At 39.3% G+C, this 24,279-nt stretch overlaps 1 protein-coding gene across 1 annotated transcript in view; it reads right to left on the bottom strand.

Annotated features, from left to right (window-relative positions):
- Nucleotides 1–14,578: 14,578 nt before the first annotated feature.
- Man1a2 (mannosidase alpha class 1A member 2) overlaps nt 14,579–24,279 on the bottom strand; it is a 157,332-nt gene continuing 147,631 nt past the window's right edge. The window contains exon 13 of the mRNA XM_015502233.2: nt 14,579–20,268. Coding sequence (XP_015357719.1) covers nt 20,136–20,268 — 133 coding nt within the window. The 3' untranslated portion in view covers nt 14,579–20,135. The remainder of the gene's footprint in view (nt 20,269–24,279) is intronic.

The following is a 24,279-nucleotide window of genomic DNA, read 5'->3' as shown; positions in this document are numbered from 1 at the left end:
AAAGTTAAGGGCTTGGCTGCCAGCCTGAGGTACCATTAAGAGGTGGTGGAACCTTTAAAAGGTGAGGCTTAAGGGAAGGAAGTTAGGTCATTGGGGGCGTGGCCTTGACGGGGACATTGGGACCCAGCTTCTTTCTTGTTTTCTTTGCTTCCCATCCACCATGAGGTGAGACACTTTGTTCCACCAAGTGCTCCCTGCCATGATGTTCTCCCTCACCACACGCCCAAAGTGATGGGGCCTCCAACCATGGACAGAAACCTCTGCAACTGTAAGCCAAAATAAAGACTTTATTCCTTCTAAGAAGTTTATCTCAGGTATTTTTCACAGCAATGGGAAGCTGACTACCATGGACATCTTTGTTGCATTCTGGATGTGTTCTCTTTCAGTGTGTCTGGTCTCTTTAAAAATATATTGACTGTTTTCCATTCAGTGGTTATAGTTTTCATTCCTAACATTTCCATTTGCTTATTATTCATGTCTGCCTGTCCTCTTCATTGGTTTTCTGCAGTAAACCCATCTTTGTAATTGCCTCCTTCTTTAGGGTAAGAAACGAGGCAGGGTCCAAAAAGAATTCAAAATGAAAAATTTAAAAGATTTCGAACTAAATGATTGTCAAATCACTGGATGTCAAAATTTGTGGAAGGCAGTGAATGTGATATTTGACATTTTTATACTCTTAAAAACCTGTGTTACAAAAGAAGAAAAGCAAAAAAATTAATTCTTTATCCTACCCTAAATTAGAAAAAGAACACAAACCTCTGAAAAAAGTTGACAGAATCAAATAATGAAGGATAGAAATTAATGAAGTAGAAAACAAAGAAAAATAGAATTAACAAAGCCAAACACTCATTCTTTTGAAAGAATAATGTATACTCACTGTCCTCGCCCCCACAGTTCCACTGATGTTACTCCAGCAAAGGAGAGTGTGATGACTTCCTGTATATCATGCTATTATACTCATATAACTTGCCTTCCAGGTGATGAGGGAATTTTTGACTATCCCCTGAATTTGAGCTTCAGATATCCCTATTGCCTACCACCTGCTCCATCTGTCCCCTCAGCTATCAAAGGAGCACTTTCACCTGACATGTCCAAAGTTGAGCCCCTGAAGTTCCACTCCCCAGCCTTATTCCTCCAGCTAATTTCATTACATCAGAAATGCCAACTCTATTTTTTATTTGTTAAAATGAAACTATTCTACAAATTCTCTTGACTTCTCTTATTGACCTCCTTGATTCTGTTCTATACCCTATACTTCTAAAGTGATCATAAATCAGATCATGGGACTTCCAGGTCAAAGTCTCCAGTGGCTCTGACCACCCTTAGAATCAAATCCAAACTCCCACCTTGGTCCTTGGTGATCTGGCCCTGCTTGTCTTTTCATCCAAGTTCATTCCTTCTCTTGCTCATTTACTATGCCCTGTCACTGTGGCCATCAGACATGTTTGCAACTCAGGGCCTTTGTGCTCGCCATTCCCTCTGTCTGCAAAACTCTTGGTCCACAGCTGCATGGCTCACTGTGTCCCTCCACTAAGATCTTTGTTCAAATGTCTCCACCTCAGTGAGAGCCTCCTTCACGCTATATTTAAAATCGGACATGCACACCTTCCCTATCTTCATCCACTACTTGTCCCCTTCAGCCCATCTTTCTTTTGTTTACAGTACTCACCATCATTGACATTATATTTTCTTATTTGTTTGTCAGCATCTGTCCTCCATCCACACCCTGATGGAGAGTACACAGATTGGAGCTCTGTCTTACCAGGGTATCCACCATGTCTAGCACTGTGCCTGGGACATCCTAAGACTTCATAAATATTTGGTGAACAACTGAATGAATGATTACATGAATGAATGAATAAGTTAGCAAGAGAAATAATGCATAGGATATGTGCATAGAAAGGGTTGAAACTGAGGAAGGCTGTTTGACTCTACAATACTACCTTCTTCATGAAGCTTCCTGATCTCCAGCTCTCTGCCCACTCCATGAAAGGCCTTTTTGATGACTCTGATCATACCTTGTAGTATGAGTTGTATAGACTCTGATCTCCTTGAGCACAGAGACCACAGCAGTGTATGTCTTTTACTCCTGGGCCCCCAGTGCCAATGCCCTCACCTGCCATAGAAGGATGCTCCCTTGAGGTTGACCCATTGAAATAAATCCATACGAGCCACACTAACTCCAGCTGAAATGTCTTTAGCCTAATGTTAGTTGGGTCATTGTCACCAACCTGAACCAGATTTAAAAATTATTGACAAAAGGACTAAATGAAATGCAGCCTTTTCCAGAACAATTTTCCTGATTCAAAGCAGATTGATGGCAAAGCAGAAGTGACAATAAACTGACAGCTCCTAGTGACAGGGGCTATATAGAACTAAATCTTTGTAACTCAGCACTAAAGATTATGGAATATGCTTTGTAAATAAACACTTTAAGGATGAATGTTTGAAAAAAGCCTCCCCCTCTCTTTTTTTTGTTTTCATTTTGTTGTTGTTTCTTACTGATGGTCTCCAGAACTGCTTCAAGCTAGATTAAAAAGTTCTGGCTTCCTAGAGGAGGAGCTGGTGGTCCTTAAAACCAAGAAGATGAAACTGGGAAGCCTTTCTCTGGGGCTGTGGTGAACTCTTGTCTTTTGCATCTTCTACTCGCCAATGTGGGTGAAAAACTAAGAACCGAACCGTTTCAACTAGTTTTCCTTGTGACACCCAGTGGTTCCTGGAGAGGCTGAGGAATACTCCCCACTCTCTGCTTTTACCTTCTGAGACACTCTGCTAGTCCCTGAGCCACACCTGGGAGCTCTGGGTAAGCAAGGCCGCTAAAGCTCCCCGGGCCGCCTCCCTGGGCCCCACTACCACAGGACAAGCCATGGGAGGAGAGTGTGCACAGGTTATCTAGGCCTTCTACCCCAGCTGGGCTGATAGAGAATGTAGGTAGAGGAAGAACAGAAATAGAGTAAGCAAGGAACACCAGTGTCCGCAAATCACGGATGATTGCCAAGGGGAAAAGTACCAACCCCTCAGAATGTTTCCTTTTGTTCTTAGAAACATTTCATTAAAGGGGTAAAGTGAAACACACCAAGCCCTCTCCATCTGAGACAGGTGTGCTCTGCTTCTCTGTCCTCGGTATGCAGGGCTGCCATTTCCCAGTACTTGATCTGAAGAGCTCTGGGCCGTGTATGCCCAGAGGGGACTATCTGAAATCACATCGCACTGATGCCATTTTCAAGGGAACATCCTCATCAAGCCCCAGGAGGCTGCAGTCCTCTCCTCTGTGTCTTTAGAGAGTGCACCAAGGACAACACTGGTAAGAGCTGGTCCTGCGTGGCTCCGGGGCCTTATCTGGGGCAGAGTGTGACTTCAGGGCCACGCTTCTTTGATTATACCTCCCCTCGTGCTCCTTCCTGTGAGCCGTGGGCAGAAGGCTGGCCAGGCTTCCGAGATCCGGTCAGGTACAGACCCCGGTGGGCAGCTGAGAGCTCCAACTGGACTTATCTAGCCCAGGTAACAAGCTCAGACCATTGTGGAAGTGTGGAAGAAGCAGCCCACCCACCTCTGGAGGGAAGGGCAGGATCCCTGTAATTTCTCGAGTGGACACTGGCCTCAGGAAAGGTCGGCTTTTGATTGTAAGCTTAAGTGGCCAGGGCTGGGCCCACGGGCTGACTGTTGGCTGTTCTGAGGGGTGGGTTGCCCAGTGGGTAGGAGCCCATGCTCTTTATTCCAAGGAACCCATGGGAAGCCACCCAGCCTCTGAGGCTCATCTGAAAGTGGGAGCAAGGCCAAGACCTAACTCACGGTTTGTGATGAGGACAGCATGAGACGTTGTTTATGATGTGATTAGCAGAGTCCCTGGCATTTTTAGAAGGGCCTGGAACACAAGGGTATTATTGTGAAGCTGAATGACAAGAGCCTAAATGGTAGAGGGATTTATAATCGTCACAGGATGTGTCGCAACTACTTTCTACAGCTGCACAAGGCGGTAGGCTGGGAGGTGAGTGAGGCTGGGGCGGAGCAGGGAGACTGAGCGAGGTCCTGCACCCTCTGTCCTGACTCCTGTCCAACAGCGTAGTCGGGAAGGAGGGGAGGTCTGAACCTCAAGTGGCCTTGTCTAAGGAGGCATGTGGACAATCTATCTAATCTCCACAATCACTGGTAGGAGGTGTATTATTATCCCACTTTCAGAGGAGAAAATTGAGGCTTAGAGAAGTCATATGTGTGGCTCAGGGTCTCACAGTGAATATACAACAGGCCTGGAGCTTGAACCCTACGTCTGACTGCACAAGGAATGCTTGTCTTTGTCGGGGTTGTTGCTGCTGGCCAGCCCTGAAACTGCCTTCCATGTTTCAGGGATTTTGCTTTCTAAATGAGCCTTAGTGGGCAGAAAGCTCCCTCTCCTGGGCAGCCAGAGTTAGCAACTGGATCCTTCTCACTGCTCAAATAAAACAGCTTCACACCCTGCATAGGCAGCAAGAAAGGGGCTGCTGAGAACGGGTATGGGGTGGGGCCAACAATGCAGGCAGGGGCTTTTGCCCAAAGGTTCTGTGGCCTGGCTTCCTGAGTGCCTGGGCTGTACTCAATTCCCAAGCCTAGGCCTCCAGCCTTTGGCAGACTCTGAGTTCCCAAATAACCTTCTCATGAGTCTCTTTTGCTTGAGTAACCAGAGTTGTTTTGCTCTTTGCACTGAAAAACACTGCTGCCTGTCTTTACTAGGCAAAGGAGGTCAGTGCTGCCTAGGGCCCTGCATGCAGGCCAGGGTGAGCTGGCTACCTACGGTCTTGCCCTTTCTGCCTTGAAAGGCCCTTTACTAAGCACAGAAGTGTGAGGGTTTCTGTTGCCCCCATCAGCTGAGCTCGGCAGGAATTCCAGCACCCGGATGGGGGTCACTCTTGGCTTGCACTCAATCATATAACCCCTCTCTGGTTGCACAAAGTGAAATGCGTACCCACATACACTTGCATACTCTTACATACATGCGATATCTGCCTCACCACAGCCCCTCCTTATCCCGCATGTATACCCACAAGTGTACAAAGAATTGTCCCTATGACCCCTTTTATTTCTCTTATACATTAGCAAGTTAAGCTGCCCATTTTGGTTCTGGGTACAGTTTGAGTTATGAAATAGGGAGTAATGGATGATGAGGTTAGAAAAACCAAGCAGAATTGGCCAGAGCTCAGAGGGGCAGGTAGGTTATGCTGGAGGGAGCTCAGAGGGGCAGGTAGGTTATGCTGGAGGGTGTGTCCTGTCCTCTGAAGTGCAGGGTCCTATACAAGATGGTGGGTGCTGGCTGAAGTCACTGTGCCATGCAGCTTCCTGCTGCTACAGGTTAGCACAGTGGAGCTGGGGAGGGTCTGGAGTCTGCATGCAGTAGCCCTGGGTGACCCCCTTCCTCTCCACCCTAAGCCTGTCTTCTTTTCCTTCCTCATCTGGGGTCCTCTCCTTTTGATTACTTCTCTTTTTTTCAGTGATGAAGGAAGTAATATTCTCTCCTTTTGACACAGAGCTATTTCTCAAGGTGGATGAGATGGCACAAATGGTCCAGTCTCCAGGTTACATGGGCACATACACTTGGGCCTTCGGGGACCGCAAACTGCACCCGCTTCCGCAAGCCCACTATGTTGTAAGGCAGAGACTGTTTTATTCTTGCCCTTGTGGCCTAAAAACACATGTGGAATTGCAGGTGGGAATCCAGTGGGTGACTGATCTCCCTGCTCCCCTTAAGGCGCAGCTCCAGAACCCAGTGTCCCAGATATTCTATCTCATTAGCAAATGCCCCTGGATCAAAGGTGGCCTGGAAAGCTGGGCTTACTACTTCAGGTTCACGCCTCCTAGGTTTTGGTGTGATGATCCTTTACAAGGTTTTAGTTCTTCAGTGCTTTAAAAAATGATTTTTATTTCTTTTTAAACTTTCATTTGGCTTTCTAAGCTGTCAGTGGTGGGAGGGTTGGTAGCAAGTCCATTGTGACAGACGGTAAAACTGAGGCCGCTTCCCTGGTCCTTCAGACTCCCACATTCCTTATCCTTTACATTCTCTCTTCCTCTGTCCCTAAACCCTCACCTCTTTGCCCCTTTCTATTCCTGATAATGTACCTCCTCCTGTCACCGGGAAAGCAGAGCCTGAGGAGAGCTCCCACATGCTCTTCTTCGCTCTCTCAGCTGCAACTCCCACAGCCAGTGATGGTGACTCCCACAGCGAGCGATGGTGACTCCCACAGGCTGTGTAGGCTGTGCCCGTCACATCCCCATGGACATCCACCCTCTCCTATAGCACGGGCCTTTCCCTCTCTAGGGATCTCTCCCATGGGAACAGAACCCGGTCGCAGTGCTACCTGTCAAGGGTGTTCCTTTAGGTCGCAGGACCCCTGGATCTGGTCACCTCCTGTAACAAAACTCCTGCACAGAGATGTTACTCTTGTCTCTGCCTTGGCTTCCACTTCCTTTGAACCTTCCCTGGTTTGGCTTTTGTCCCTGCCATCCCACAGAAGCGCCTTTGTCAAGGTCACTCAGCATCATGTTGCTAAATCCAATCCATTCTTGGACTCATTTTACTCCATCTCTCAGGGAGGTGGTGGCTCACCTCCTTCTTGGTTTCTGGGTTCTCCTCCCACCTCTCCAGCTGCTCTTTAGTCTCCTTGCTGCTTCCTTGTCACCCATGGACGTCTGAACATTGGAGGGCCTCAGGGCTCAGCCGTTGGATCATTTCTTTTCTCCATCTTTACCAACCGTCTCTCAGTCATCCCAATAAGTCTACAGGGCTGAGCACTAATGAGTCAGACATCTAATAGGAAATGATAAACCGGCATGTTCACGGACAAATCCCTCACTGCACTTCTCTTAAATCTTAATCTTCCCCATTCAGTAAACAGGAATTCCCATTCCTCCAGTTTCTTGGGTCAAAAGGTTTGGAGTCCAACCTTGACTTTTTTCTTTCTTACCCATATACAATCATGTTAGCTTTGCCTTCAAAATACAGACCCAATCTCTGTCCCACTTTCACTACTGCTCTGTCACTCCTCCTCAGTTGTATTATTTCAGCAGTCTTGTAAATGGTCTCCCCTCTCCTGCTGTGACTCTCCTACACTCTGTTCTCTACATGGAAGCCAGAGCTACCCTTCGAAAACAGGGATGATCATGCCAGGAGGCCTTTACCTCACTCAAGATAAGAGCCAAACCCCTTTCCAGAGACAACGGTCTTGAGTGACTGGAATCCTGTTACCTCTGCTCTCCTGGGCTCCTACTCTGCCCCAGCTCACCCTGCTGTGCCCCTCCAACTACAGCCCTCCCTGGAAGGACTGGCTGCTGTGCGCTGCAGTGCCTGCTTCACCTCCTTGCCTTGAATGTTTCCTTTTCCTAGTGTCTTCCCTGTGTGGTTGCAGCCAGATACCTGCCACATTCAACAGACTTCTCATCCCTCAAATTTTAGTCAAATGAATATTTCCTCTCTGAAAGCTTGAATGAGGATGGTTTGGATTCCTTCTCCACTGTAGGCCTTTGCCACTTCAAAACATTCCACTCCAGTCCCTAAACCTCATTTTTGCTTAGGCAAACTCACTTCCTCTGCTTTGTAGATGGGGAAGAGTTTCGATCACACTCTTCACTACTAATTAATTTGCTGTCATATCCCCTTGTTTTCTACTCTTCTCTTCTGTGCCCTAAACATTTTGTACGTATCTTTACTAGCAAAACATACTTTTTGTCTTGCCTATGCCCTATTCTAGCACAGAATCTCCATAAGTTAGGCAGCATGGCTGGCTCTATTTCCTGTGCCTTGCACTCTCCTTGGCACAGAGCAGATGTTCCATAAATCTATACAGAAAAAAATAATTCCCAAAGGACTCAACAAGAATTGTATTAACAACGAAGACTATGAGCAATTACAACTTTATTTGTCATTAAATATACTCTTCCATGGGCTGAGGGTATAGTTCAATGGTAGAGAACTTGCCTAGCATGCTCTAAGGCCTGGGTTTGAACTCCAGCAATGCCACACACACACACTCCACAACCTAGTTGTTCTATGCGAGCTAAAATCATGTGTAGGGTTCAAATTAGAACTTTTCTTAGTCTACCTTCTGATATTATACATTAATTTTTAAAATATTTATTTTTCAGTTGTAGTTGGACACAATACCTTTATTTATTTTTGTGTGGTGCTGAGGATCGAACCCAGCACCTTGCACCAGCCAGGTGAGCACTCTACCGCTGAGCCACAACCCTAGCCCCTATATTTTTAAATCTTCTAATAACTTGTACAAAGCGCAAAGCCTTTAAAGGAAGGGTAGCCATGTTTTGAGAGAAAAGGAAAAGTCTTTTTTAGGAAGTATTTGTCATCTGTTTGGGACACATGTCATCAGAATCCCATGATGACGCTGCTGTAGGGCTAGAAAACTGTTGATGTAGCAGGTTTGCCTGAGCAACAAAGAGCAATGGCACCCTCCCACCAGCCAATGTCGTGATGTATAAAAAACTCAAGGGTTTTCACTGCTTGCCTAGCTTTCTAGGCTTCAACAAGTTGAAGATAAAAAAAAAAATTGAGATTATAGGCTTCTGTAATTTCTGAATTCTTTCGGCTGAACTGTTTGAAACTACAGCAGCCCCTCCCGCTTATCCACAGGCCATACAGCCCAAGACCCCCATTAAATGCTGATACTACAGATAGTACTGAACGATGATTTTTTCCCTCTACACACTCATGACAAAGTTTGATTATAAATTAGACTCAATAAGATATTAACAATAATTTATCATAGTTCTTAGCAACCTCAAAATAGAGATTTCCCAAACCCTTATGAAGTGGTGAGCATTTTGCTTTTTCACTTAAAGGAAGCACTTCATAGCTCCTCTTTGGCACAGCTAAACTGTTAGCATCACTTCCTTGCACTCTGGGACAAATAAAATAAGGGTTACTTAAATACACTGTGATACTGTGACAGCTAATAGGATACCTGAAAGGATTACTGAGTGGCTGAGTTGTTAATGTCTACAAGGAATGTGGGACCAAGTAATGACTCATATGCTGGTCAGGACACAGCAGAACAGGGAGATTTCAACATGGTATTCGGAATGGCATGTAATTTAAAAATTATAAGTTGTCTCATTCTGGAATTTTTTTAGTATTTTTGAATCATAGTAAACTATGGATAATCAAGTCCCTTAGTCTCTTCTTGACATTCATTCTTTCTATCTCATGGACTCCTTGATACTAGTAGAGGACTGAACCCAACTTTCAGAAAGGAAAACTACCCTCATCCCCACCCTTGAGGATCTTGGTTGGGTCCCCTATTTCTTCCCTTCCCCTTGGTCAAGGAAAATGCAGTCCCAGAGCCTGACAAGGGACTGCATGAGAGGACTGTTTTATGTTTTCCCCTTCTCAAGTTCAAGGCCAGTCTTCCTACCTGTGCTCTGAATCTCAAATTCCTGTTTCTTCAGGTGAATTTGCCTTATCAAATATCTCTTTCCCCTTATCTTCAAATTTGACCACCTTTTAAAATTCAGATCCAGTTTCTGTTTACTTCCTGATTATTCTCTCTCCTCCCACTTCTAAGCTAAGCTTGATTAGGACCCTACCCTTGTAATATTGAAGCATATCTTGATGACAGTACTCAACCACAGTATTAAGCAGGACAGTCTCTATTTGAGGATAGATTTTATTTTGACTTCTATATACAAGAGGCCTACTAAAGCTTTGAAATTTCAATAAATTGTGGAACTAACAACCATATTATATCAAGAATCACATTCAGATCTTCTAGTCTCGCCCTATTTTATAGGAAACAAACTGAGGTAGAGAGAAGGTGAACAATGTGCCTAAGGCCTCACAGTCAGAGATCAAGCACTAGTGAACTTCCTCACTAGTCAAGGATCACTCTTCTTTCCACTAGGTCTTCCAGACCACCTATGCACCAGCGGCACTGTGTATTTCCTATATTTGCAGAGAAAGGTCTCAATCCATGCCCCTTTATAATAGGCTTTTTTTGGTGATAATGGTTTTGATAAAGTTTTTGTTGACAGAAAACTCAGATCACGAGAAATGGACTATGATTACCCTTCAGTGGGGCCGCCAGGGCTGGTGGAAAGAGCACAAGGCTCTAAGAATTGGGGTGTCTATTAAATAAACATTTAAAAATAATAAAAAGATAACTAGCATACTATGAAGCAGCTAACAATCTAGTAGAGGAGATAAAGATGTGTTACAAATGAGTGTAATATATGACAAAATGCAAGAATAGCATGAGTTATGAACAAGAAGTATGGATATGCAAATGTGGAAAACCAAAGATGGGGAAGCCACAGAAGGGTCTTGTGAAAGTTTTAGTTGTGAGAATAGGAAAAAATGAGCTAATCTTTAGAGTTCAAGAAATTCTTCCCCCTCCAAAGGTATGAAATAACACATTAAAAAAAACTAAAAAGTCACTTTAGGATTCTAAAAATTTTGCTAAAGACATATAACAAATTGGGATGTTATTTCTTAAAAAACAAAAACAAAACAAAACAAAACAAAAACTACTGAACCTTGAGTAAGAACAGTGCATCTGTGGTGTTTTGGCCCAGGGCTGCTCCCTTCCCCTTTCAGCTCCATCAGCAAGGCAATTCTACCAGGACAGGCCAAGCTAAGAGGGGGTGACTTGATCTTGAACAAAGCACAGAAAAATACCATGCTGCTGGGCATAGTTACAGACAGATGCAGGTCAGGGATGTAACTCAGTGGTAGAGTGCTTGCATAGGCACAAGCCCTGGGTTTGATCCCCAGCAAAAACAAAACACAAAACATAAAACAGATACAATCTCAATAGCAAATGAATAGGAAAGGTCAATGTAGCCAGTGTGAGGTTGTGGTTCTGGTTGAGGCAAGCAATATGTTGGCAGACAAAGCAATACATTGGCATACAAGTCAGAAATTTAACAGGGAGAGAGTGGAATGAGATAATCATGTCTCCTTGCCTCATATCCTTGGTGGCTTGCAAAACTGCAGGCAAGAGCAAGGTTGAGCATACATTCAGGAGACACTGAAAACTCTAGCTACCTCCACACATTCCCGACTGAGCACAAGCCCTTGGGGATAGACAGAAAACACAGGAAAGGGCCTGGAGATTAGAAGCTGGGGAAGACATGTAACTAAACCTTGAGCGTGTTCTCCATCCACACATGGACCCACAGGTAAAGCGGAGAAGCAGTGCACTGGCTAAAGGCATTTGGGTCCAGCCTCTGAAAGAACACTAAGCTATGCTGCCACAGTGCTGGCTCCTAGGAAGCCAGGCTTAAAAATGCACACAGGATCCTAAAAGTACAAAACTGAGCAAAGGTATCAGTGATTGCACACTATGTATTGAGATAACCTCCACAGAGTAAGTCCAGGCAAATCACTGAACAAACAAAATCCCCCAAACAAAAATAGCAGCAACCACCACCTTTCTGGGTTAGGAAGATCAGATCAGAATCCAGAGGGTTACAAAAGGTTTTTCTAAAATGCTCAGCTTTCAACCAAAAATTATAAGCTGTGCAAAGAGATGGGAGTGACCAATTTTCAGAAAAAAAGTAGCTGATAAAAACCATCTCTGTTCTGAACTTCTACCCCACTAGATGCTGTAGTAATTTCTCCTCCCCCAGTCATGACATAAAAATGTCTTCAGATATTGCTAAATGTCTCTGGAGGGAGGAAAGGCAAACTCATCCCTTGGTTGAGAACCACTGCTCTTAATCTATTACTAACATAACATGGTACCCCAATAGGAAAGACATACATCAACAGAACAGAATTAAGGGTCCAGATCACATTAATGATCAATTGATATTTCACAAAGGGGCCAGAACAATTTCAAATGAAAAGGATAGTCTTTTCAATAAAACACATGTGATAATTGGATACCTGCATACAATACTGCCATCAGATCTCTATCACACATGAGAAATTAACTCAAAATGGATTATAGACCTCAATGTAAGAACTAAAACTACAGAACTTTTAGAAGAAAACAAGTTTAAACTCTTGGTGAACCTTGTATTAGCTAGGAAAGCATAGTCCATAAAAGAAAACACTGATTAACTATACTTCCTCAAAAAATTAAAATCTTTTGCACTTCCTAAAATACCATTTAAAACTAAAGACAGGTGGGTGTGGTGGTGCACACCTATAATCCCAAGTGGCACTGGAGTCTGAGGCAGGATTGGGAGTTCAAAGCCAGCCTCTGCAATTAAGCAAGACCTTAGGCAACTTGGTGAGCCCACATCTCAATCAATCAATCAATCAATCAATCAATAAAACAAAAAGGGCTGTGGATGTGGCTCAGTGGTATCAATCCCTAGTACCAAAAAAAAAAAAAGCTAAAGACAAATAGCCATCTTAGTAAAATAAATGTAAAATATGTAAATAACTCTTAAACTCAGTAAAAGCTGAAAATGAACAAAATATTTGCATAGACAATCAAATACATGTACACTGGCTCATAGCATAGATGGTCAATATCAGTCATTACAGAAAAGCAAATTAAAACTCAACTGAGATACAACTTCATACCCATTAGAATGACTATAATAAAAAAAAGCAGGCAGTAAAAAGATACAGTAGCAAACATTAGTGGGTATGTGGTATGTGTACATTCATGCATTGCTAGTAGGAATGTAAAAGCAGTCCCTCTGAAGACAGTGTGGTATATATATTTTTTCAAAAAAGTATATATAGTATACCATGTAACTCAAAAACCCAATTTCTAAGCATCTATTTATCTACCTTTATAAATTGTGGGATGGTAACATCTTATAAACTTACTAGAAATCACTGAATTGTGTACTTGCAATAGAAACATTTTATGTAAATCATGCCTCAATAAAACTTTGTACAAAAAGTTATATATGGAGTCTCTTATATCCTTATCCCACAAAAATAACCTGTATTAACTTTGAAGCTTTTGTTTTTGCTGTATCTCTAGCAAAAGTCAATTCTACAAGTTTTAAAATTGCTTGGTTCGTATGCATCATCAATGCACTTACATTCATTAAATTTGAGGTAGAACTGATGGTTTTCTTGGCCTTTCCCTTTGCTTTTTCTTTCTATGTAAGAATGATCATTCTAACCTGCAGCCAACAAAAATAATTAAAAACAACTGAAGTTGTGGACTTCATCTGGGCTAGGCACATGAACTTTCAGTCTAAGAATTCTATATTATCTCTCCTCTACCAGAAAATTGAGACTCAGTGGGGTTAAGAAATTTATCTTAGAAAGTAGAATACAGATGGTGGAGTGGATCTAGGCAGCAACTTACTCCTTTACAGTCAAAGGACAACTGACTAGAGAGGTGGGTGACAAAATACTGACCAGCCTGAGACTTGGAGGGACTTATCTTAGAAAGTAGAATAGAGATTACCGGGGGTTGAGAGGAGGGAGGAAAAGGGAATTATTACTCAAAGAGAAATTCCTGTTTGAAACGATGAAAACATTTTGGAAATAGATACTGGCAATGATTGCACAACACTGTCAATATAATAAATGCGGAATTGTATACTTTAAAGTGGTCAAAATAGTTGATTTCATGTAATATATGTTTCCAATTTAAAAAATTAAGTGAAATTTGTATTAGACCATCCGACAAGTTATGGTACAGGCTCACTCACTTTGAAACCCATTCTTAACATGGAAGTTGTTTGCATGTTGACACTCCTTTGTAACCCAATGAAATTATGTAAATTTCAGGTATCTAGCAGAGAGAGGTCCAGGTTTTCACAAATTATGTTCACTTAAAAGATCCATATTCTTTTATTCTTAACTGGTTCTGCTTTAGGTGTTCCTCAAAATTTAAATCCATAACTGATTTTGGTACATCCACAATGCAATTTCCTAGTCTAAAATTTTGATCAAGTTGAAATTCACAGTACTAGAAAGAATCAGACCTCAAAAATGTATACCGGTTGCTATTTCAGGTTTTATCACAACTTTGATGCTTTGTGGATACAGAGTTTGAAATATCCTGTGCTTTGACAGTATTGTTAGACTAAACCACCTTATGCCCCTTATTCTGTATTTGTCCAAGATCTACATTGGCAGAGCTAGATCAGATTTTAATGTGACAGGATAAGGTCCAGTAATAGAGACATTTTTTAAGCTTGGTGATCTCAGAGGCTGGACTAAACAAAGCTTTAGGAACAACACACATAGGAATACTATAAGGCTGCCACATAGGTCTAAAGTTTGTTTTCTTAAAACCTGTTGCATGCCTGTAAGCCCAGAAGCTCAGGAGGCTGAGTAAGGAGGATCACGAGTTCAAAGCCAGCCTCAGCAAAAGCAAGGTCCTAAGCAACTCAGTGAGACCCTGTCTCTAAATACAAAATAGGGCTTGGGGATGTGGCTCAGTGGCCAAGTGTCTGAGTTCAATTCCTGGTATCAAACAAACAAACAAATTACCCTTCCAGAAAGCTCTCTTCATCTTTCTATAATATCAAGGGATGTGAAAACTGGCTGAGCCAAAAGAAATAATCTTGGAATGTGAGATACTAAGGACTGCCAGTTGTTATAAAACCTGAAGTTGCTCTTCTTTATACAGGAAGATTGACTGTTACCAGTGGGTAAAAATGAAAGGTAAACAAAGACTTTTCACTTAAAGAATATCTTTATTTGATCTTTAATATACAATATTACCTTTGATTTGTAAAAGTCACATTATGGAGGACATGATTGGAAACCAATTCAGGGGCAGCCAGTGGGTTCCAATTTAGGAGGTTATACTTACCCCACTTATTAGTTTAAGGAACAAGTTTATCAGTGAATTTGACAACAGAAAGATTAAAGAATAGCATTTCAATTTTCAAAACCAGTAATTAAAATTCGGGGCATTTCAATTAATCCAGCAAAAACTAATCCCTAAATTTTCTAAAAAAATAATTTTTCCCAAAGAGCTAAGCTTATCTTCATGAAAATTTCTGGTATGCAATTTGCAACAGAATTCTGTAGCATTCAAATAGCTGCAAGATATTTGAAATTGTTTAAAAGCCTGTGCATATTAATATGAATGTATGTGGGTGTATGTGTTTTAGTATCAAATTTACATTCACGCTGAGCTGAAGCAACCTTATAGTAGGATGGACCTGAAAGGGCAGCATATTTATAATGCAGAAGAGAGACATCTCTGTGCTCTTTCAGTCTGAATCATCTTTCCCTCCCCTAGAATTAAAAAAAAAAAAGTGAAATATTTAATAAACTTTCAGTGAAAAATCTATTATCTGTCAGGATGATTGGTATATTGAACATATGTGGCTAGTTAATATAATGTTATGTAATTTTGTGAGCAATTTTATGAGTTCTTCAATTGCTGGGCTCAAACCAAGTTTTGAAATAGATTAGCTGTTAAGTAGTGGAGGTATAAAGTTGAAGCTGGGGAATGCTTTAATTGAAAAATGATGCATACTGATATTCTGAAATAGTGTTAGTGACTTGGAAAGGTACTGTGGAGAGGTATACAAGGATGGAAGAAAGCACTTCTTTTAGATACATTTTTCTCCATACTCCTCAAACTCAGGCTGTTCTCGAGGTAACAGGAGTAATACCCTTAAATGAGGCACATAACCCATTTTCTGTTGCCTAAAAATTTTCAAAAGATTAGTTTCTGCAGCACCAAGATTAGGAATTCTATCATATTTTTGTTCTGAGTACTCAAGTGGATACATTTCTGCAGCTCCAGCAATCCAGAGTCCTGGTCCAAGGGTCAACAAATAGGCGGAACTTCAAAGAAAAGAGTATTTTTATGCCACATATACCTTTTCTACATAGGGAATCTGGAAATATGGCATTAAAATAACAAGTGAAGATAATGGTTGATAGCATACTCCCCACCCCATTCCGCCTCTTGAGTATAGTCATATTATCTTGAAACCTGAACAGATTCCAGAAGAGTAAAGACAATGAAAGATACAGCTTTGGGTAACAAAACACAGACAAGTGAACATACACACATCTTTTTGCTTTAAAAATGAATAATATATAAGTCAAAACACATAGAAAAGATACAGACCAAAGGTTAGATGGTCTTACACAAATTAGGCTTGGGATCAGGGCCAGCAACTATGACCCACAGGCCAAATCCAGCCCTCCATCTGTTTCTGTAAGTAATGCTTTATTAGAACACAGCTACCACCATTCATTTACATATTATCTATAGCTGCTTTCACACTTCAACTGCAGCATTAAGTAATAAAAGAGACTTTATGGATTACATAGCCTCGAGTATTTATTATGTGGCCCTTTACAGAAAAGCTTCTCAACTACATATGAATCAAAAAAGAACATCTCCATCATGATCTGAATGAGCTGAAGTAGCAGAAAATCACCTTCATCACAATTCTTGAAACAGATAAGTGGATGAAAATATTTCCGTATCATCTGTGGTTACTTAAAGATTCTGCTGATAATCTGTGAGGCCAAAACAAGTTACAACTGTATGTGTAACTGACAGTATTAAAAATCTTTATAACTGTATTTATGGATATGTGTACAAAGACTGCCTAAGAAGCTAGCCAATTTCAGAGTAAAGGAACCTAAAGAAAAGTAAGAACTCCCAAATATTATTACTAGGAACCATTACTTGGAACTTAAGAAATATCTTAGTATATTTTTCTTTATATTTAAGAACATGGGTACTACCACTAGTAGGAAGCATACCAGAGCAAAGACAATTTACACCTACAAGTTTTACCCATGAATGAAGTGACAAAACCTTTGAATATAAAATAACCAGCACTTCTATAAAATATTGATTTTAATTATGTAATTATAGTGATATAGCAAAATAAGAATGTTTTTATTTGTTTCTAAAGTAAATATTTTAGTCAAAATTGCATCAGAAATCAAATATTTCTTTGATATTTTCCAAGACTTTAGTTATTAGCTACAATTATAGTTGTTAGTATTATATAGTAACACATTGTTTAAAATATATTATAAACCTTTCTTTTCCTCTTTAATTTAAATGAAATATAAAATTAAGGATTTTGTAACATGATTCATATTGGAAAACACTTAAAATGGTATTATCTACTCTCATACAGAAAATGCCACTAGAATCACACAAAATGTTATAATGCTTGGAAGTGCCAGACACAATGCTGGCACATATTCAGTACTCTGTCCCAAGTTCCCATTCATTCTCTCATTTACTCATGCATTCATTCAAATAAACTCAGGCTTAAGGATAAACTGCATTATAATGAGAATGGCAAGCGTAATCTTTTATGAACAAATTTTGAGTTTTGATAAAATACTTTGGCAATGGAGAATGGAGAAGGTGAGAGGTTGATAAGATTTCACATAGTGACACATCTGCTCAAAGACAGGAATGAGTTGGCATTAGACATAACATGTGCAACCCACCAGAAAGTAACAACCCCCTGACTGGGGACTTATTTTTCTGCACTGAGACTCTTTTTGGTTAGGGCCCATTCCCTTGGTTTTAACAACTTCAACTGGTTGAATAGAAAACAATAAAACAAAACAAAAAATCTGGTTTGAACCAAAAAGTGTGATTCTAAGATAAAGAGAGATAAATGTAGAAGGTGTCCAATATCTCTGTTTCTTTTCTTTTCTTATGTACCAACCCATCTAGCTGTTCTGCACAACTGTGCCACAGGCACAAAGTGAGGGGTCAGCTCTTTGAGGAGGCACCTGAAAAGGAACATTTCTGGGATCTTTGCAGGAGGTCTTATAAATGTAATGAGTTCTGAACCTGAGTAATAAAATCTACAAAATGCAAAGGGCAATAAGGACAGAAGAGAGTAAAGAATACTCTTGGAAACTAAGCAAAATATGGGGTAAAGATTGATCTCAGTGGAAGTTATTTACAAAATCTTTAACAAAAACAAAACATGACACTGGCAAGTCATTTGTATCTGACTTTAATTGCCTTTGGTATTCAGAGAAGAAAAAGCACTGTTGTAAGCTCTAGACTTATCATCACAAAGAAGGTAGGGAGTGGTGAAGAAGACCCTTCCATGGTCCCTCTCAAATTCTTTGTAACGGAACTGGCTCTGCTTATACACTTCCTTGCCTTCTCTTAAACTCCAGTCATCCAAGTAATATAGGGCACTTGGGTTAGGGGTTCTGTCTTCTCTGGTGAGGAGTACCTAGGGAGTCAGCATGGTCCCTTTACTCTGCACTCTTCTAGAAAGAAGGGGGAGGGGCAGGGGAGATTGCTGCTATCTGCACACATATGCGGGGTCTTTGCCAACTCAAGATTTTTACTTTTTTTCAGTGACTCATAAGTGGGCTTGTGCTAATTTTAGGAGGAAGGCTAATTTTTTCTGAGAATCAAATACTCCCTTTCTTTTCTAAAATTACATCATCTACCCTTTGCAAGAACTTTTAAGTTTTCAAATAGTAAAAGATAATAAATTTAACCCTCTTAGAAACTTAATATAACTGGCTCTACATCCTTATTTTCTATGTACAATAAACAATTTTGGAATGGCTATCATTTATGAATCATTGGCTGAACTATGAGGATTGTCTGATGATTGTGGTATAAAATGATCACCCTTAGAAAATGTTTAATTAATTTATTAAATTTTTTCCCAATTTAAATATACTACATGCTGATTAGAGGGTTAAAAAGTCAAGCTACTGAATAAGGAATAAGCTTTCAGAATTCCAAGGTGGACTTCCTATACAAACTTGTTTCATAAAATATTCAAATTCAGAGTAAATACTAATAATATTGTTTCCAACTTTTATTAATGTCAGTGGAAAATATATAAAATCAAGAGGAAAAAAGTGTCTTGCACTGTCACAGAAATTCAAGGGACAGAAAATTTATAAGTATTAGTATTTACCTTATACTATATAATTCTTGATAAAATTTGTTTCTTCTGCCAATATATAAAGAAATAGTTTTTTTTTTAAATCAATGCAAAATCTACTAATAGTAAAAGAAAGACCTTTAGATATATCCCAATTTCAGTGTAATATGACTAATTACACTCTTTTCACCAAAAATTATTTTGAAGTTATTCTGATTAACTCTTTGGAGTCTATAAATATTCTTGGAAAAACTAAAAAAAAACAAAAATATTTGTGAATAGCTCACTCATTTGATGAAATAATAAATAAAGGGTCCCCTGTCCCCATTCCTGATAGAACGTTTAAGGAGTTTCACTGTGTTTTGTTTTTGTTTTTCTAAATTGTAAAAGTAACTTAGCTTATCATAGCAAATTCAGAGCTGCATAATATTAGAGTGAATTTTGTCAAGCCTCGTAAAGTTGTAAGCTGACTGACTCTGAGATTAAAGTGAATAAAATTTAGTTGGTAGATGTGTTGGTTTAGAAGAATAATTTCTTACCAACAAAACCAAAAATTTCTCTAAGAACAGGTGTCAAGGCAACACACTGGCACTTCCATCTCTTTTTGTCATGCTACCAACACTAGACTGAACTACATGCACAAAATCCCAAACCCAGGCTCATAAGTAGTGGTTATGATAAATAGCAATTTCAGTGATACCAGATAGAGAAAAAGACTTGAAGAGTATTCTTTGTGAGATCATGCCCCAGGAAAAATTAAATTTAACCAAGAAATTTCAATGAAAACATTGGGATTGAAATGGCTGCCAGTCTGTTCATCCAATGGGGAACTTCAAAATTCAGACAGGGATAGGTACTTCTGTTTCTTTTTTGAGTCTTCTTGCTACTGATGCAGTTACACTGTTCTTTTGTTTTTGTTTATCTTAGTTTATTCCATTATTAAAATGGAGAAAAAGGGATAATCAATGTGTAAATATCTGATTTGAAAGCTGCTCCACTGTGAGAGGAAACAAATTATATAATTGGTTCCAAAAGCCATCTCTAATTCCTGCAAGGTGCTCTATGTCCTTGGCTTGCTCTTGTAATATAGCAGTAATGGGCATTGCTTCTTGTGTGACCATCTCATTAAGAATCAACGCACATCAGGTCTCTGTCCTACATGTACCAGAATATGTTTTGGTCAGGTATAAAATGAAATAATTTCAAAGTTGATATATCTACAAGTTGAAAAGTCTTGTGGGGAAGTTTCACCGTGTCATGTTGACTTAGAGGTCCAGATTTTCAAAAGCCGCCTCTCCAAGCTAGTTTCTGTAGTGGTCCATGTAAACAAAACACAGGTAAGACTGTTCCTTCTGGAGCTGCTTTCATCGAACAGCAGGATTACCTGAAAGTGTGATGTTGGCTAAATGTAACACAGGCAGAGGGTGAGCTTCTGTGTTAAACACCCAGTGGTCTAAAGGTAAAAGGTCATCACCAGAAAAGAGCAGATACAAATATCTGAAAATAAAAGGGGGAGAAATGAGCTTCAATTAGAATTCAGCAAGAAGACCAAGTGAACTCAGTCACAACAGCAGAAAGAACCAATAACTTATTTTGAGAATCTTTGATGAAAAACACATCATAGAAATAAACCTCAGTTACACAGATGATCTAAAACACAAAAAGAATGTGCTTCAAATTAGAGCATAAGAAAATCCAGTAAGATGTACAACTAGATCTGCTGAAATAATGGGTTTTAAGGAAAATTCCACATATCTGTCTGTAGCACATAAAACAAATTCATAATTTTTCAAAGACATTCTTTTAAAAATCACACATAATACCAATCATGTTTTGACAGCTTACAGAGCTCACGGAGATAGAAATTAGTTCACACTTAGTAATGAACACTGAGAGAAATAATTATAGTGTTTGGATACAGAAAGGACTTATACTACTCCTAATATGTTAATGTAGTTTTCACAGTTCTTGGTACTGCAAGCTGTTAAGTTTCACACACATTTTGGATTTGCAGGAGGTTTAATAATTGCCCTTAATGGATGAGAGCACTATGCACATGAAGACAAGGGTCTTGACTTCTCCATGGAACTGCAAGCCACAGTAGTCACTTAAAAATTAAAAATGAGTCAACAAAAACAATGATCCTTATCTATAATAACAGAAAAATTCCTCTATGAATCCTAATTTGGGGGGTAGATCATGTCATCAAAGTGTCAGGCTGGGGGTGTGGTTCAGTGGCAGAGCACTTATTTAACATGTGTAAGGCCTCCGTTGAATCCCAGCACCTGATAAAAACCAAACCATACCAAACCAAACCAAAACCAAAAACACTATAAAGTCAGAAAATCTGAATTCTAACTCTTGATCTTAGCAGTAACTAGCTAGGCCTTACAAAGTTTCAGTAAAGAATTTCTTTATTTTTAAAATAGGCATATCAGTATCTTCTTGGATTATGGTTACAGTTCTGGATAAGAGTAAAAACACAACACTGAGGTAAACAAGAACAGCGCATAAACTTTATAACTGATAAAGCTGGAATGAAGAGTTAACTGTGCTTCCTATCTCCCTCTTCAACCCTGGATCACTAGACCTGCTTGAGAGATTTGCTGACCAGGTTGGAGGTAGAGAAGTTGGAACTAAGAGATTTGGTTGGACACAGCAAAAGACTCTACATGTTCTGCTTACTCTACAGAGACCAGAGGGCCAAGCTTTTAGTGTTCTTGGTGTGGCACCCATTCCTTTTGATCAGATTGGTGCTAAAAAATGTCAGGTGCTTTTTTTAAATGTTTTTTTTATTGGTGCATTATAATTATGCATAACAATGGGCTGGGTTATGACATATTCATATATGGACATAATTTGATCACTCTTCTTCCCATGTCCTCCCTCCCTTTCTATATCCTTCATCTACTCTTGGGTCTCCTTTCCATTTTTGAGACAACTTTTTTATTCTTTTTTTTTTCTTCTTTCCTTTCTCTCTAGTTTCCACATGAAAGAGAAAACATTTGACTCTTGACTTTCTGAGACTGGCATGATGATGTTTTCCAGTTCCATTCATTTACCAGCAAATGACAATTTCATTCTTCTTTAGGGCTGAGTTTGCATTGTGTACACATACCACATTTGTTTTACCCATTCATCTGTTGATAGACATGTAGGCTGGTTCTACATCTTGGCTATTTTGTACTGCGCTTCTGTACATATTGACATTTATTTATCACTACAGTATGCTGATTTGGAATGGGATAGCTGGGTTGCATGGCTTCTCTTAATCTTATTGTAAAATCCAACAAGCAATGCTCTTAAAACCCAATTTTCAGTTGGACTGCTTGTTATATTACAGGTGAAATTTGAGATTTTCCATGTATTCTTAATGCAAGTCTTTTATCAGATATAAGATTTGCAAAGATTTCCTCAGTGTGTGGCTTATGTTTTCATTCTCTTAGTAATATCTTTCAAAGAGTAGACAATTTTAATTTTAAATCTAACCACTATTTTTTTTTTTTATGGACTTGCTCCTATGTTTTCTTCTAAGTTGTACATATTTAGGCTTTAAATTTAGGACTGTGACCCACTGTGAGTTGATTTTTATATATATAAATACAGAAATCCAGTTGTTTCTGCACCTTTTGTAGCCAAGTCTTTCCTTTTTCATTGCATTACCTTTGTGCTTTGGTAAAACATCAGATGACCATAGGTATGGTATTCCTGAACCCACAATCGTGAACTCAATATTCTGTTCCCCTGATGTGTCACACTATTTTGATTATCACAGCTGAATAATAAGTCTTGAAATTAGGTAGCATTAGGCTTTTAACTTTGTTCTTTTTATAATTTGTTTTGGTTATCCTAGGTCCTCTGCATTTCCATAAGAAGTTTAAAAACAGCTTGTCAATTTCTATTAAAAAAAAAGACTGTTGGAATTTTGAATAGAATTGCAGAATCTAAAATTAATTTGAGGAGAATTAACAACATCAACCCTTCAGAACCATGAATATTCTTTTAGGTCTTCTTTATATCTCTCAGCAATAATTTCCAGTATGTACGTCTCACACATGTTTTATTAAGATTTACTCCTAGGGTAATGAAGTCGACCTCATTCCACCATCTTTCCTACCCCATGTCCCAAATATCCCATTATATTTATGCTATTATAAATGATATTCCTTCTTAGTTTCAATTTCTGATTGTTCATTGTTGGTATACACAATTCATTTGAATACATTGATCTCCTATCTGCAACCTTGCTAAATTCACTTAATCTAGTAATTTTGGGGATAAATTTCATAGGATTGTCTGCATGGATTACCATATTCCCAATGAAAAAAAAGATAGTTTCACTTTTTCCTTTCTAGTCTGGATGTCTTTCTTTTTCAGAGTGGTCCACACTGCACTGGATACAACCTCCTATACAATACTAGGCAGAAGTGAAGAGATATCCTTGTATTGTTCCTGATCTTAGGGAGAATGGAACACATTCAGTTTTTCAGAATGATGCTAGCTGTAGGTGTTCATATATGTCCTTTATCAGACTGACAAGGTTTCCTTCTATTCCCTATTAGCTCAGAAAGTTTATCAGAAATAGATATTGAATTTTGTTAAAGGATTTTTCTGCATCTATTAAAGGGGGTCATATGGTTTTTCTTTTTTAGCTCATTCCTTGATTTTCAAATGTTAACCCTCCATAGCTAGGATAAACTTACTCTGTCATGATGTATTCTCTATTTAACATGCTGTTAAATCTGACTTGTCAAAATCTTGTTTACATTTTTTGTATCTATATTCATAAGAAATACTGATTTTTGCTTCCAATGAGAACTCTACCATCATTAAAAAATATTTCTCCTCTATTATTTTATTTTTATCAACTTTGTTTCTTGTGTTAAGATTTGATGCATTTTTTTTAAATGATGAAGTATAAAGGCTGGGCTACATTCTCTGTGAGGGGAAATCATTCTCCAAAGGTAAAAGTAGCTGAGTTACTTGAAAACAGTTTCATCCTTTCAGGTCTTACTTTTTCCTTATTTGTTATATAAATCTAATATATCCCAATCTCTTTTTAATTACTGAATATATACTTGGAAAAGTGATTTAAATGATGATTTTCTAAGAATAATGTGAAAAGTACAAATAATTTATATTTTCTCTAGTACTCATTGCTATTTGCTGCCAAGGATTTTTCAAACTCAGGTAGTTCTAGTTCATGTGGGCACCTTCTGGTTTTTTATTGTCTATTTCATTGGGTAATCAGATAAGCTTCCTTGTTGCTTTTGTTGTTGTTATTGTCATTATATGATACATTTTTGTTTCTTCAGCACTCTCAATCAATCCTAGGTGACAAATAGTTTTGTTTTTACCAAATTCGTAAGCTGCCACAATATAAAGATCTTCTGTAAAACTACTCCAAGCCCTTCAATTTCTTTTACTAGAGGAGATTTACAAAATTTCACAATTATTACCCTGCTGTCATTCTTATATATGCTCCTTTTCATCTAACTTGTCCCCCCC

This window comes from Marmota marmota, unplaced genomic scaffold (assembly GCF_001458135.2).
Source record: "Marmota marmota marmota unplaced genomic scaffold, marMar, whole genome shotgun sequence".
Taxonomy (NCBI): Eukaryota; Metazoa; Chordata; class Mammalia; order Rodentia; family Sciuridae; genus Marmota; species Marmota marmota.
This window is presented reverse-complemented; position numbering and strand designations above follow the sequence as displayed.